The following is a 15,525-nucleotide window of genomic DNA, read 5'->3' on the forward strand; positions in this document are numbered from 1 at the left end:
AGTCAATCTAAGGCGCTATATTCAGAGGAGTATCACCGTTCGCAACTTCCCAAGCTCTGTCAAATTTGTTTTCCTAGATAAAAAGAACTTTCCTGAAAATGTTCTGATTACCCTACTATCAACTGCTAGGGGTTCAGTGAATATGTTCTTGATATTTCCAACTTTAGTAATTATAAGGTGTGAATACCCACTTTCTGTTAATGGGTGAGTGATTATGACGTGATTATAAACAAACGAAATCTTCACCTACTTCTTACTCATGGGAAATTATTATTACTATATCGTTTATGAACTCTTGAACTGACTAAGAGCTCATTACCATTGGACACAACTTAGGGATTGGGCAGTAGCCCCTTCTCTGCCCCCAATTGGTGCACTTGATAGTTGAAAATATTTTGGTGTACTGTTCAGAATATAGTTCAAAATTGGTTAACTGTTAGATAGGTTAGAATCTGTCATGTTTTATCAATTTTTTTAGGGGGGGGGGGGGATAGCTTGACAATAAACCGTGCGAAACTACAATTGATCCGTTTCCATGAAAGTTAAAAAACTCCCTTTTCAAACGACTGTTTTTCTTAACTCCTTTTTGTTTTTTTCCATTTTGAAAAGTTTCTTAACAAACGAGTAAACTGGAAAAACTTTCTGATTTTAATTTTCCTTCAGTGTTTTGATTTTGTGTACAAAAACGGTAAGTTTCTTATGGCGCCAATGTCCTTGAGCGACTCCATAATAATTTGTCGTTTATTGTAATGACCCCGCTTCCTCATTGCTCCTACGGGAGTCGGTTTATTCACCCAAATATCTAGAATTTTCTGGGAGAGGATCTCTTTCATCTTTTTATTTAAAAAAAATTCCATATTGGAAAACGTTTATTTATTTCCTTTTTTATGTGAAGAAACTTTTATTGGTCAATCTATGTTTGTAATTTTTCAAGATACTTTTTCATCGATTAGATAATGGTTTTGTATTATCCCAACTTGACCAGTAATTTTAAATGTAAACATATATTTTGCGACCCTGTCAAACATGTTCTTATCCTGATGCTAATGGCCAAAACATGCAAATTTGTGTGCTCTATTATGTCACATTGTTCATATATATTTTCTAAAAGTGAAGGAAAATGTGAGGCTTGAACATGCATAAACTTACTGATGAATAAATTAATTTGTTTGTCGATAAGCAGTTTTGATTAGGATCGCAAGCTTGAATTGACTCTAAAACACGGAGACATATAATAAAAACATGAAGATGAAAATTTTGAGGAAAAAAATTGGCTAACAAGCATTTGCACTTACATCACTCTTAACCTAGGGGACATCCAGGATTTTTGTTTGGGGGATGAGTATTATTTGGGGGGAGTTTTTTTTTCAAAAACTATTCAGGATTTCGTTTGGAGTGGGTTTTTACACAAACTCTAAAGTACCTGTGCAAAATTTGTTAATAAGCATTTTTTATTTTCTCACGATTCGGACAATTCTTTTTTTTTTGGAAAGGGGATGGGCTCAAGCCCGACATCTGGATACGGTCTTGGTTTTGAGGACAGTTTTGAAATAGATATAAATCTTTATATTGAATATCTAAAACTTTTTATTTATTTATTTATTTACTTTTTATTGAATATCTAAAACTTTGCTTCTTCGTAAGTTAAAAAAAGGGCGCTTGATATGTATTTTCAGAGGACTCCTTTGTGTAAGCATTCATGGATTTCAGAATTTTCATGATCAATTCTATTCATATTGTGTATAGTGCCAAAAGCTAGTGTTTATTCCTTTTTTTTTATTTATAACTCTGTTTCCATTTATTGATTTTCAGGACAGCTTAGAAATGGAAATTCTAATCTGTCCAACGATTCATTATTTTAAGTATACAACAAAAATCAGTTTTAGTAGCTTTACTGAAACGACGCTAGGCTTGTAGTCCAGGATTAGACTTTTGAAAAAAGGCACGGCCTCTAATTTTACTGATTACAGGTTTTCTGTAATAAATTTCCATTCATCTTCTGTATATAGTATTAAAGGTCTATTATATGATATTTCTATGTAATTTAGTGGCCAATATTCCTATTTATTAGTTTTATATCCTTTTGGGACAATATTCACTCTTATGGCAATCAATAGTTCGGTAATTTTAGAGTTAGCAGAGAATTTCAATATACATCTGGCCTATCTTAATTACTTATTTGAGCTACCAAAGACATCAAAATTCAAACATTTGTTTGCTCCTGGGCCATCTTTGATATTTTCGTACCTTGAGAACGCCATTTTTAATAAATCTATTTAACTTGTTTCTAAATCATAAACTTCTCGGGGCAGTATATTATTTTCGTCAGTGTTGCCAAATTGACCTTGAATTTGAATAAGCATGACTAATTCTTTAAATTTGACAACTCTTTTTGTCTGCAACAATTCGAACGTTAACAGTCGGTTTATTTCGAGAGACAACTAAACATTTAAGGGAAGTTTTTTTTCTTAGACATTTTGGTCCAATATGTTTTAGCTTTTATTTTGTGTGATTTTTCAGTCACTTTCCTGTTTTAGAAAGCTGTGTTTTTAGAACAGTGCCACTTTCTATGCCCACTATTTTTCCATATTAAGTGTATTCATACCTGAAAACCGCAATTTTTTAAGGTTTTTGTTTTCTTGTTTCAATATTATGAAATTTCTAGTGCAGTGTCGCATTTCCGTCAATGTTGTTATTTTGAACCTTGAAAATAAATAAGCAAAACTAATTCTTTAAATTTTACAACGCTTTTCGTCTATAAAATTTCGAACGTTGACAATCTTTCTATTCCGAAAGACAACTACACCTTCAAAGAAATCTTTTCCTTCTTATGCTTTTTTGTCGTATATGCTTTAGCTTTTATTTTGGCTGATTTTTAGCCACGTTTCTGGTTTAGAAATTTGTTACCCACTTTTTTATTACCTACCTTTTGCCACTTTTGTTGCCACTTTTTGTGCCCACTATTTTTCAAACTTTGGTCTATTCATATCTGAAAACCGCAATTTTCTAAGCTTTTTCTTTTATTTGTTTCAATATTATGAGCATTTTAAGGCAGTGCCGTGTTTAAGTCAGGGTTCCCATATTGCACCTTGAAAATGAATTGGCAAAACTAGTTCTATAATTTGACAACGCTTTCTGTCTCTAAAAATTCAAACTTAGGCAGTGTGTTTATTCTCGGAACATATGCTCCTAAAGGAAAGCTATGCCCCCTTAAGTTTTTGTGCCATCTGGTTTCTGTTGATTTTTTATCTGATGTTTGTCAACGTTTCGGTTTTTTAAATTTGGTGCCGCATGCTACAAAAAATTGCACAAAGGCATTTTGACAGCTTTTCCACTAAAAATTGAATTCTCGATCTTTCCTCATTTTTAAACATACATGTGGCTTTGTAAGCGCATATTATTGATGCTGACACAGGTCTCTCACTTCAGTCTTTTTTCAAACCTCAAAAGTGTGGATCGCCTCAATCACCAATCAGATGATTTGACTTCCTTAAGGTTGACAACATCACAACATCAAGGTTGATGACATTGAGGGAGGGGAGCGTTATCCAAGCGCGGGTGCAGCGTTATCCAATCAAATCCAATGCCAGTGCGCGGGCAGACTAGTCTTGTTTGATAGCCCATGTAATTGAGGATCACGTCGGTCCATTTATTTTGCCAGGAGTGAGATATCTGGTGAAATCTAATAGATAATCTTTGGTGAAAGTCTCCTCGTAACCAAGTCAAGCAATCAAGTTCCAATTTCACTGTCCTTGGCTCTTTAAAAGTGGTATTGCATTGAGCTATTTATTTGCTATATTGTTCTGTCATTTTTTATGTTCAATAATTATTTATTGTGTGCTCATTAAATATACCAAAACACGATGATAATATAATACTTTAGAAACAACATTATGAAAACTACGACAAATAATTATGCAAAGCAGGCCGTGCAGAGTGGGTTATATCAAATGTCTAAGCTACCCCCTAACCAGCTTTATATATCGAATATCATGAAAAGAGAAATCACCAATGCAACAGCACAAACACACAAAAAAAAAAAAAAAAAAAAATGCAGGTTTTTTTTGTATTAGGGGGTAAAAGTTTTACAAAGAAAGCAACGTGGGTGAAAATCGGCAAACAGTTAAGAATTCGTACCAGTTGTATTTGACCTTGGGAGTATAGATATTATTAATGTTTGTATTTTCAAGGGCAAAAAGCGTTGCTAAATTTCATTAATTAGGTTTATATAGTCGTCTTCATGGTTCAACATGTGGCAACAATGGTGAAAATGTTGTACTGCTCTGATGATTATGTAAGAACCCAAAGAAAAATACGAAAAAATCGTGGTTTTCGAATTTTATGACAAAAGGGGTGTTTAAGGGTTGAAAATAAATCTGATTCTATTATCATTTTCAGGTAACATAGCACTTCTTACAATAGCAAGAAAAACCGTCAAAAACTCATAGACTCCACTTTAAATTATTAAAGGGAAAGGCAGTTAGCTTTGAATACGAAGAAGTTTGCAGTTATAGCATTTAGGACTATTGGGGAATAGTTAGACAGAGATTTAGTTATGGAGGAGAGAAAATAAAAGTAGTTGAAAGGTTCGATTATCCAGGGGATCAAACTAATGGCTAATTAAAAAGGGAAGAGGCAAAAAAATGAAATGACAAAAGGAAAAAAGGTCAAAGTGAATGTTTCTAAAAGACAGCATTAAAGAGGTAGGCATTATGGATATTGACCTGCAAAAGATAATTGTATTGATATCGACAGCATATTCAGGTCCAGAACTGTGTGAAAATGGGGAAAAAACTGACTATTAGAAACTATTCAGCTTGAGTATTTAAGATATTGTTACACCAATGATAAATCTAATGATCTAGCAATAAGAGGAGAATTAGGACGAAACACTCTTATAATTTTTTTTTCCTTAAGAATGATTAAGTTTATGATTACACCATAGCCAAATTTGTAGTTTTATTCAATAAAATTAAAAACTTCATTCAATTTGAATTAAATTTGTAATTTAATTTTAGCTAAAGAGCACAGAGAATCATTATTAAGAGGTTATTGTTCTGCCAAGAACGCCTCCTCGATAGTCTTCTAGCTGCAAGAGCTCACTATGCCATCTCTGCGCCTTACGTTTTTTCGTCCACGCCAACAAACAAAGGTGACTGTCTCAGGTCAATAATCTTTCTAGTGCATTGGTAACTAGCTAACCCTGTACTTTTTGAGGCCTTCCATTTTGTCTCTTCCCAAGGAAGTCCCGGACATATAAAACCAAAGTGGCCAATTTTTAATTGTATGATTTGTGGACTAGCTAATTTGAAAAAATACAAAGTTAGTATACACCATTTTAAAACAATTAGTGGCAATTAAGAAATTCAGGAGGAGTAGAGATGCTTCCTTCGACAATGACGAAAAACGTAACATAGTATTGAAGATCCTATGACGGTACAATCAGGAGAAGGGATAGACAGGCTTTCTTCAATAACGACAACTATGATAAGACATTAAATCAATTTAGTTTCAATAATTTCAAGAGCACATATTTGTCGATGAGTATTTTAAATAAGAAACTTCTAAAATTATTGCCTTGCCGTGATGATGTCACCACAAGCCATAGCCACTCATTGTGTTTTGAGTGTTATTATTTATGCCAACTTTTTATATATATTTAGTGTCTTTTGTAGACAATTTAATTTTTTTTTTTTTTTTTTTTTTTGTTATTCCAGAGAAAGAGCATGAGATAATAACTTGTTTCATTAGAGCCACTAGCCACTTCAGAGAGAGCCAGACACTTCTCTCGAGACAGTGTACCCTGGCATTGTACATCACATAAATATTAGTTGGGATCCAGTCATTTTAATGGATGGGCAATTGCAGTCCCCAAATTCTTCTTTACCATTTTTTTCTTTTTTGGATCATTTCACACTTTTTTTAAACTAAATAGCAAGTATAGCATTTATTTACGCGTGATACTGTACTACAGTACGACAACACAATCACAAGGATATTACCTGAAGAGTGTGATTAGTGACAAATTCTTGTCACTAAGCCCTAAAAAAATCCCTAATTTCCCTAAAAATGGGAAATTCTTTGCCATTAAATACTGAAAAAAAATTCCAGAGTACATTTTGGCTACGTCCAATCTAAAATACACTTGGCAAACATACATACACCGCAGTTTCAAACATTAAGCGGTGAGTTGAGTGAAGGTTCAAAGTTCAATTTAAAAAACATTGTAAACATCTTTATAAAATACATCAGACAGATTCATTTCCAAATCGTTTCTATAATTTTAAAGCGTACATTTTCAAACATCTATTTAAAAAAAAAGTTGACCGTAGAATTGCATACACTATTAGAAAATATTTATCACAGTAAGCTATTTTATTTACAAAGAGCACAGACATATGATCAAGAGCTTTAAAGTGATGTGTTTAAACGTCTACTCTTATTACTTCAAAATAGCACCATAATATTTTTCAATGGAATGAGCTGGTTTTTGGATTTTCAAGGACTTGGGTTCGATATGATCACAGACAAAACAAACAAATATATTTTATGTTTATGTTTTAAAACATTGAAATTTGAACAGGGAAATGTTACAGGTAAAATTTCTGAGAGCAAAGTTCTTGGTAGGACTTTTCCCTTCCGCCGTCCCCAAGAGTTTTCTTGGCAAAGCTCACATGCCCCGCCTTGGCTTTTCCACCTCTGTGTTGGTAGGTATGTGAATTTAACATTTTATGCTACATAGAAACAGACCATTGCATTAATAGGTGTAATGTTGCCTCCCCTCCCCCTCTTCAGTGTTAAAAATCAAGACGTGGACCAAAAGTTTACCCAAGAATCAAGAGCAATTAGATTTTAATTTCTACCCCTCTCCCTCCCCCCTCTGTTAAAACCTTAATAAACCACAGAGTAAGTGATGTATGTCTTAGTGTATGGACCATATTTGTCAATCCTGTAGTTTATTCCATAAGGATTTGCATCTTATGTGCTGAATTTTTTTTCCCGAGAGAAAAATATGATCCGTATGACCAAGAGCTTTAAGCAGGCTTCATTCCTGAAAACCATGGCAAGTACTAACCAATGTTTCTACATTTTAGTGTGTCCCTGAAGAAGAAGATATAGAAATTGAAATCTCTGCTGGCGAGAGTGATTTCCCAGGTCCTGAACAAGGATCAATAGTTCGTCTTGATATACCACCTGAACGGACCGCAGACGATTATATTGAGCCGGTAAGTCTTTGCTGTATGGGACTAATTAAGGACTGTTATTCAGTAACAGAAAAAAGGAGGAGACCAATGAGAGTACCTTGGGGTACTCCATTGTGGACAAGGAGGGGCTGGAATAATGATTCTGATATTTGACTACCTATGATCTATTTGATAAATTTCACCAGGAAAGAATCAATATTGTTATTATATATATTTATATACAATATGTTAGACAGAAGTTTCCTAGATTGGAGCAGCTATATGTATTTCTAACTTGGAGAATAGACATGAAGTGACAAGTAACCTATTCATTAGCTTTGGGTCAAAAATTTGTTATTTTGACCTGACCATGCAAATTTTTTGTTTTTAAATACTATCCCACTCTACTAAATTTTACAATGGCGGTTTAAATGACTTCCCTCCTATAAACGCTTAGAGTGACTATTGTGTTTCAGATCGGTTCTTTACAAATTTTTACAAATTCAAATGTTATTGACCTACTACCTCTGAGGACTAAAGAACTAAGTGTTTAACTGGTCAGGTGTTCTTTTTTTATGTTCCATGACTGGTCAGGTGGGGTAGACATTTACACCATAAGTTATACAATTGTAAATAAAAACTATCTGCGATATTACTGATCCTACTGCTAATAACTCATTTTAGCACCAAGCAGCCTGAAGTCATCACAGCTAGACGTGGTCCTCTTCCTTCCCAATCTATTTAATACCTTGCACCCTACAAACTCCCTGGATGTTCCAGATCTTTCCTTATGGCATCCTCCCACCCTAAACAGAGATGATGTTTGGCCCTGAGTAGTTAGCTATAAAGGACAATCTTTAGCAATCTGTCATCCCTCATCTGCACAAAGTGCACTAACCATCTAGACTTTTCTCTTATTGTTGCCCTGGAAAGCAGGATTCGACCACACGTTTTGTACAGACTACTGTACAGGCGGGGGTTTTCCGCTTGACTGGCAGGCTCTGACCTCTAACAATCCACTCGAGAACGCGTTATCCTTAACATAAGTAAACAATCTCTTATTATGTGCCACGCCTCAAGTGGGAATAATATTATCTCAACTTTCATCATCAACTTTTTAAGAACAACAGTTCCAACACAAAGGCCATTGAAATAAAACAATAAGCATTTTAACACACTTTATTACTTTAAAGCAAAGAGCTAAAGGATATATCTTACTCTAGAGGTAGAGGTTGTAACATACAGGTATAAGATAGTATCATGAGACATACCTCTTTGTGCCCCGTCCTCAGTTACAACATGAGATTCCCCAAGGTCCTCTAAGGTCTAGCATGTCGCGCAGGATTGCACCATTCTACGTTACCACCGGAGGTTCCCCACTAAACTAGCGAACCCAACCCGCCTCCCCATTGGAATTGTTTGCTAGGAACCCGGTAGAATTGAATGCTAGTGCCCTTGTTGGAATTACTCGCTTATTACTCGAAAGTATTAAGTTTTATTTTTCATTTGAACTTGAGGAGGTGAAATCAAAATGAACAAAAATTGATAACCGAGTCAATCTCAACACGGTCATAAATAAGAATGAATATCGCTGACAACCCCCATGCCTTCTCAAGATCGGAGCATAATTTGCACTTTACTGAAAAAAAGAATAACAACCAAATGATCGTGAATTTTTGGCCACTGTTGGACCGAGTTTTCTCACTTACAGTTCGTTACCACGAACTGTTTGATTTTGGCTCTCCATTCAATGTAAAAAACATTACCACTTGACTGCCACCCGTAGGCAATCTTGCTTGGGAGTGAAGTTGCTCTTGATTCTTTTCTTTCTCTATACGTGGGTCAATATTCTATGCTGGCAAACAAGTGCAGTAACAAGCTGTTTTACAAGGAACCTCTTCGACTTTCTTGAAGCAGTCTATAGTTTTAAAGCTATATATTTTTGACTGAGCTTAAGCCTCTAATGGAAACAGACTGTTGTATAAAATTTCATGCTCTTTTAAGTTGATCAAAAACGTTGATTTGACTGTTTTGTCATATCAACATAACAGTCATAACAACTATTTTGAGTTGGTCATAAAACACCCAACACATTGAGCATCTCATATTCTGAGTTGTTGAATTGCTCTTTGAGGCTGATGATAACAATCATAACGACTATTTTGAGTTGATCATAAAACACCCAACACATTGAGCATCACATATTCTGAGTTGTTGAATTGCTCTTTGAGGCTGATGATAACAATCATAACGACTATTTTGAGTTGATCATAAAACACCTAACACATTAGCTATTCTACTTTTAACATCTTCACTGCTCCCACCATCTTTACTAATAATACTACCAAGGTAACTGAAGCTCCCATCCTGATCAATCTTTTCGTTACCTAATGTCACTTGTTCATCTTCACTCATTCCAAGCCTTAGTGACTTAGTCTTCTTAACATTAATTTTCAAGCCTATTTTAGCACCCTGAACTCGTAAAACCTCTAAAAATTCATTCATTTTGCTCACACTTTCATCTAATATGCTTAAATCATCAGGATAATCTAAGTCCAGGAGCGTTCTTCCTCCCCATTTGATTCCATGATCTCCAATTGCCTTTTCTGTGCTCCTTAAGACGAAGTCCATCAAAATGATCCATATAAAGGGGGATAGAACACAACCCTGCTTAACTCCTGATTTAATACAAAACCAGTTGCTAACCTCATTTCCTACCTTAACCGTAGCAGTATTATTCTCGTACATAGCGCAGATCACTTTAATGTATTTTTCTGGTATACCTTATAATGATAAGACCTTTGTTAACGCTGTTCTATCAACAGATTCGAAAGCTTGCTCATAATCGATAAAACTAAGGACCAAAGGTGTTTGACAACGAAGGGACTTCTCAATTATTAACCTAAGAGTGAAAACATGGTCGACACATCCTCTACCTTTTCCAAAACTGCATTGTTCTTCCATTAAAACTTTGTCTACAGCATGTCTCAGTCTAAAAAGTATCATATTACTCAGTAATTTGCTACCTACAGAGACCAGACTAATGCCTCGATAAATACGACACTCACTCTTGTCACCTTTCTTATACAGTGGTTTTAATTTAGGTTTTCCTAAAATCATTGGGTACTTACCCTTTTTCAAAAATCATGTTCATAATCTTCAGTAGCTTATTCCTAACCTCAGAGCCACCATATTTAAGAAACTCATTAATCATACTATCAGCACCTTGGGCCCTTTTATTTTTTAATCCTTCTAGTACTGTCTCTAATTCTTCCTCACTAAACAAATCTTCCTTCACATCCAAGGTATCACAAACTAATGATTTTATCGGCGTATCATAGAACCGCTACAGCGTCCATGGAGCTTATTTTTGGACTTTTTCCTGTAGAAAATTTTATAGAGGAAGTAAAAGTAAAAATTGTTGTTAGACTTCCGATAAACGGTCAACGAACTCAAAAACAGCTGATATGATCAGTAGAGCCAATTCCAAATTGTCATAAAGGCCAGAAAGGAAGTGGAGCAGGGAATAGGGCTGCACCATCAAATTAATCCGATGTTATTTTATTCTTATGGTTTGCGGCTTCATGAAAAATCGGCAACAGGAGAAGCAATATATCAGAATACTCCTGATGTGGACACAGAAGTAATCAGTTATCACATGGGAAAGTTTGCTACAGTTTTCCATGCTGAAATGTTCGGAATTGAACGGGAAGATCGAAGACTGTTGGAAACAGGAAGTACAGGAAAAGATATACATATCTTAACTGACAATCAAGCATGCCCAAAAAGTCTTTAGAATGAAAGAGCCGGCAAAATAGAGAATTTTAATGCTACGGAGCCTTGAATAGCTTGGCATCCAAAGAAAACATAATTACCTTGATGTGGATCCCAGGGCACTCTGGAATAAAGGATAAGGAGATGGCAGGTAAAGCAACTAAGAGTGGGATATCACTGAGATATTATGATCCAGAACATTTCATCCCAATTTCACAGAGTTGCTGGAAGATGGCAGTGAGGGGTTGGAGTAATGAGAGTGCAAAACAAAATTGGCATAGGAAAGTAGGGTGTAAAGACACCACCACCAAGGAATTACTCCCGAAGTTTAACCCCGCTCTGGCTAAACATTTTCTACGACTGAAAAGGTATAAGACGAGAATGGTTACAGAAGCCATAACAGGAATTGGAAAACTAGGGAAAAATCTTTCCAAAACAGATTTGGGTGAATCTCCATTATGCAAAATATGCGAGATGATCACTGTGGAAATAAGAAGGCATCTGATAGAAGAATAACCAGCTAGGATACGACAGGGGTTTGATATATTTCATAATATTATTGCTATGCTGGAGGATATAGTAAGGGAAGGAGAAGTCCGATAGCTGACAAGATATATGGTAAGGGTGGGGAAGCATACCCATCATTTTTCCCCAAACCATAAATAGAGCTTAGTTTTTGGGGTTTAAGGCAATGGGCCTCAAAGACCTGACCCCCGACCCACTAATAGTAGGCCCATCCTTTGTAATAAAAATGGTAATAACGACTTAAGAAAAGTACAACTTTTTTAACATAAATTTTGCTCATATTATGAAAAAAACACACAATTGGGCTGACCACTGCAAGCGAAAGGTTTTTATGGTCTATAGTTGTTTTCTAGTGGCTTGGAAAATCGTGTTTCTTTTGTTTCCTAGGGATGGCTCTCCACCCCCGTACGTTTCCAATGACAGGAATTGGACAATTCCCTAGGTCTCACTCTGCTCTTTTTTTTTCATTAAAAACATCACAAAAGTAAGCCTTTTTTCAAATGAGAGTAAACAGTGACAATAAAACAGTTAAGATTGTCAGCTAATTCCTTGATATTTTGTATGCTTTTTTGTATGCTAATTCTTGGCCACTTGAGCCTAGGAACACGGGGAATAGCGAAAAAATGGCAATGCATATCACACATACCTGACACGCCTAAAAGGTGAAGTTAGGTCAGTACTAATGAAATATACCACAAAACATAATGATAATATAATATTTTAGAAACAATAATATGGAAACTACGACAAATAATTATGCAAAGCAAGCCACCCAGAGTACGTTATATTAAATATCTACCCTAACCACCTCTATATATTGAATATGTAATTAAAACATACATGCACCTTAGTTTATCTCATTCAAAATAAGCACTCAGTGAGTTTTTTCTCAATGAGTTTTGTTTTCTGAGACTTACTCAATGAGTTTCTTATCTCTCTGGGATCAAAACCAATCCCAGAGAGGAAACCGGTTTATGTCAGATCTTACACGGCCTAATTCTTGAGTGTGTTCCGTTTAACAGACAAGTGCAAATTTTTAAGTCCTTGCTTTTATTTAATATTAGGGGATTTTTTTTTATACTAGTGCTTTTATTTTATTTAATACTTGATTTTATTTAATACCAGTTCACTCCATCATAGGACAGAGGATATGCGTGGGTCATCCTCCTTGCTTGTTTCATGTGTCGACTCATCGTTGATGGAGTCAGCCACATTTTTGGAATTTTCATGGAGGATGTAGTTTCAGCATTTTTCTTTAAAAAAGAAGTCGTTGTTTGGGCTGGCTCCCTATTAGTTGGTGTCCAAACACTTATAGGTAAGAACCCATATCGCTGATTTCTGTTTGATTTACTTTTAAAGTTTTCTTAAACAGGCTCGTACACAAAAATTTATTTGAGGGGATTCAGATTTAAAAATGAAAGATGGGTGACTCATAGAAAAACTATTTGAAACTATAAGGAAAGTTATAAAAATAGCGTTAATAAGGGGGAGGGGGGTTCTTGTCTTCGTTTTGCTATTTACTGGCTATACACTGGCTATACATGATGTTTGGTAAAAAGCAAATAAAATATAAAAATTACTAAGAAAGCCAATAGAACGAGGGCGATTTTCAGCCAGATGAAAAAAAGAATCAAAAAGACGAAAACAGATATTTTAGCAAGGACCTCCGCTAAGCCGTCCTCATTGCTCAAACACAGAAAAATAAACTAGCCTATTGAAATGAACCCTAACAAAGCCTAATGTTTTAATTTTATGTTTTGTCTAAGATAACCAGGACGATTTCAGCCAGTAGAAAAGACAGAAACGAGTATTTTGCAAAGATCTCCTTCAAGCCCTCCTCAGTGCTCAAACTAAAAAAAACTAGCTTTTTCAAGTGAAATCTAACAAAACCCTCTCTGTTTTTGTCTTTTCGCTTCGTTTTTTCAACTGGCAGAACAATTACCCGTTTTTTTTTATTTCTTAATTTTTTTCATATTTTATTCGTTTTTTATCAAATATAATTTTTTTATAATTGTTGCTTACATCTACAACTAGTGCAGTCAGCCAAATTGTTGACTAAACTTGGTGTAAATGCATGATATGATGATTTGTTTGTGTATTTGTTCTGAATATATATTCATCCCAAGCAGTTGACGATTACGCTGCCCGTTGACAAATATGCCGTTGACGTAACTCTATTGATTTTTTTCAATTAATCTGCTGAATAGCAAGCCGGTTTTTACTTTATTAATTTAGGAAAAAAAAGTTTTTGATGAAAATAAAGAGCGCGGTTTTTATAATATATTTTTGAGAAAATGTTTCAAACAAACTGATTAGTGATATTTCCCAAAGTTTTTAAAATTCTGAAAACTTTCTCACTTGTCAGTTTCTTTTAAAGACGTATTTTTAAACTGTTGGTTACTTTGGGCCTTGGTTCGCTCTTTACTAGGTTGCCGCCATTGCTGTATAAAATACTTGCGGAATGAACGGACAAGACTAGAGTTGAGGCCAGCTTTTGTAGTTCTCTGGGAGGCTGAGAAAATTCACTTATGTGCCCCTTGTCTTTGAGACAGTCATTGGAACCTGAGGCTCACAAAAGGATTTTAAAGGGATCGAATGGCCTTAACAGTTGTCAATCTTTCAGCTACCAATGCTCTATTGAACAGATTGTTAGAATGGGGATGCATGGTTACCGTCAATCACATGTGATTCAGAATTAAGTAGGTTGTACCTGATGATTATTTGTTGTTGAAATGTGATTTTATGAACCAAGTGATTGATAGGTTTTCAAGTGATCTCTGCTGACAATGGTTAAATGTCAACATATAAGTATGCATCATCTATTTATTATTGGTATATGTTGCAGCACATCTGTAAACAAGAGAGAATAGTGGAGACTTCCCCTTTCCTTAGATTGGTCATAAGAGCCTAGCTCTTGAAAAATTGAAAAATATTGGCCTTAAAATGTGAATCTTTTTTTTTCATCTTTTGTCTGCTTATTATTTTTTTTTCCTGAAGCCATTTCTTTTTACCAGAAAAATGATTTCAGTTAAATTATTAAAGCTGTATAGTTGTTTATAAACGGCCTTATAATGTATATATATGTTTTTCCAAGAATTGGAAGTATTTTCCTCTTAGATGGATATCTTTGAACAAATAAAAAAAAGCTCTGAATAAGCTTTCAGTTTCTTATAAATTTTGTAGCGTTTTATTCAAAATATATAACAGTTTCTACTGATGAGCTCGGAAATTTTTCCAAGCATGCTTCTTTATCTTTGTTTTTATGGCACTTGGTATCTACCAAGTGACATATAGCGATCGTAAATTGTGTCGGTTTGTTGGTCTGTCTGTCTGTCCTGGTTTTGCTAGTTTGGAAACTTTCAGGTAAGCTAGGACGATGATATTTGGCAGGCGTATCAGGAACCAGACCAGATTAAATTAGAAATTGTTGTTTCCTCGAAAAATTTAGAAAAAATTAGGTATTTTTAACTTACGAACGGGTGATCGGATCTTAATGAAATTTGATATTTAGAAGGATATCGTGTTTCAGAGCTCTTATTTAAAATCCCGACCGGCATTAAGCCTCTGATTTTCTTTTTAAATTAATCTATTGATTCTTAGAATTTTGCTAGAGCTCATACCATATGAGGTCTTGGCTCTTCCGGCCTCGTCACAAGTGCCTTATGATCTCATAGCTCTTGTTTACGTTTATCTAAAAAAAAAAAAAATATAGATGAGTTTAGGAATTAAAAAATTTTTTTTCTTGTTAGCGTTGTTGCTACCTGGAAGCAGTTGCAGCTTTTTGATGTATTTTCTCACGATTTTTTTTATAGCTGATTTAATTGATTTATCAATAGGGCTCAGTCTAGAAAACATTTTCGTCAATTCAATCAACATGAAGATTCCTTTTTATCTCTTTATTGCTGCAAATTCTGAAAAAAAGAATTTCTATGTCGTTAGAAAAACGAGTAGAACCTATCCCGCTCAGAATGAACTGAATGGCTAGGGGAGTTGCACTAAGCCAGAGGAGAATCGAGTATTTTGGTAGCTTTTATTTCTATAT

The 15,525-nt window shown here is 34.9% G+C and overlaps 1 protein-coding gene across 3 annotated transcripts in view; it reads left to right on the top strand.

The window, feature by feature from the left end:
* LOC136028695 (uncharacterized) overlaps window positions 1-15,525 on the top strand; it is a 105,379-nt gene that overhangs the window by 52,649 nt on the left and 37,205 nt on the right. For all 3 annotated transcript variants that reach the window (XM_065706524.1, XM_065706525.1, XM_065706526.1), the window contains exons 9-10: window positions 7,095-7,226; window positions 12,624-12,798. In XM_065706524.1, the coding sequence (XP_065562596.1) occupies window positions 7,095-7,226; window positions 12,624-12,798 (307 nt within the window). The remainder of the gene's footprint in view (window positions 1-7,094; window positions 7,227-12,623; window positions 12,799-15,525) is intronic.

Source organism: Artemia franciscana, chromosome 7 (assembly GCF_032884065.1).
Source record: "Artemia franciscana chromosome 7, ASM3288406v1, whole genome shotgun sequence".
Classification (NCBI taxonomy): Eukaryota; Metazoa; Arthropoda; class Branchiopoda; order Anostraca; family Artemiidae; genus Artemia; species Artemia franciscana.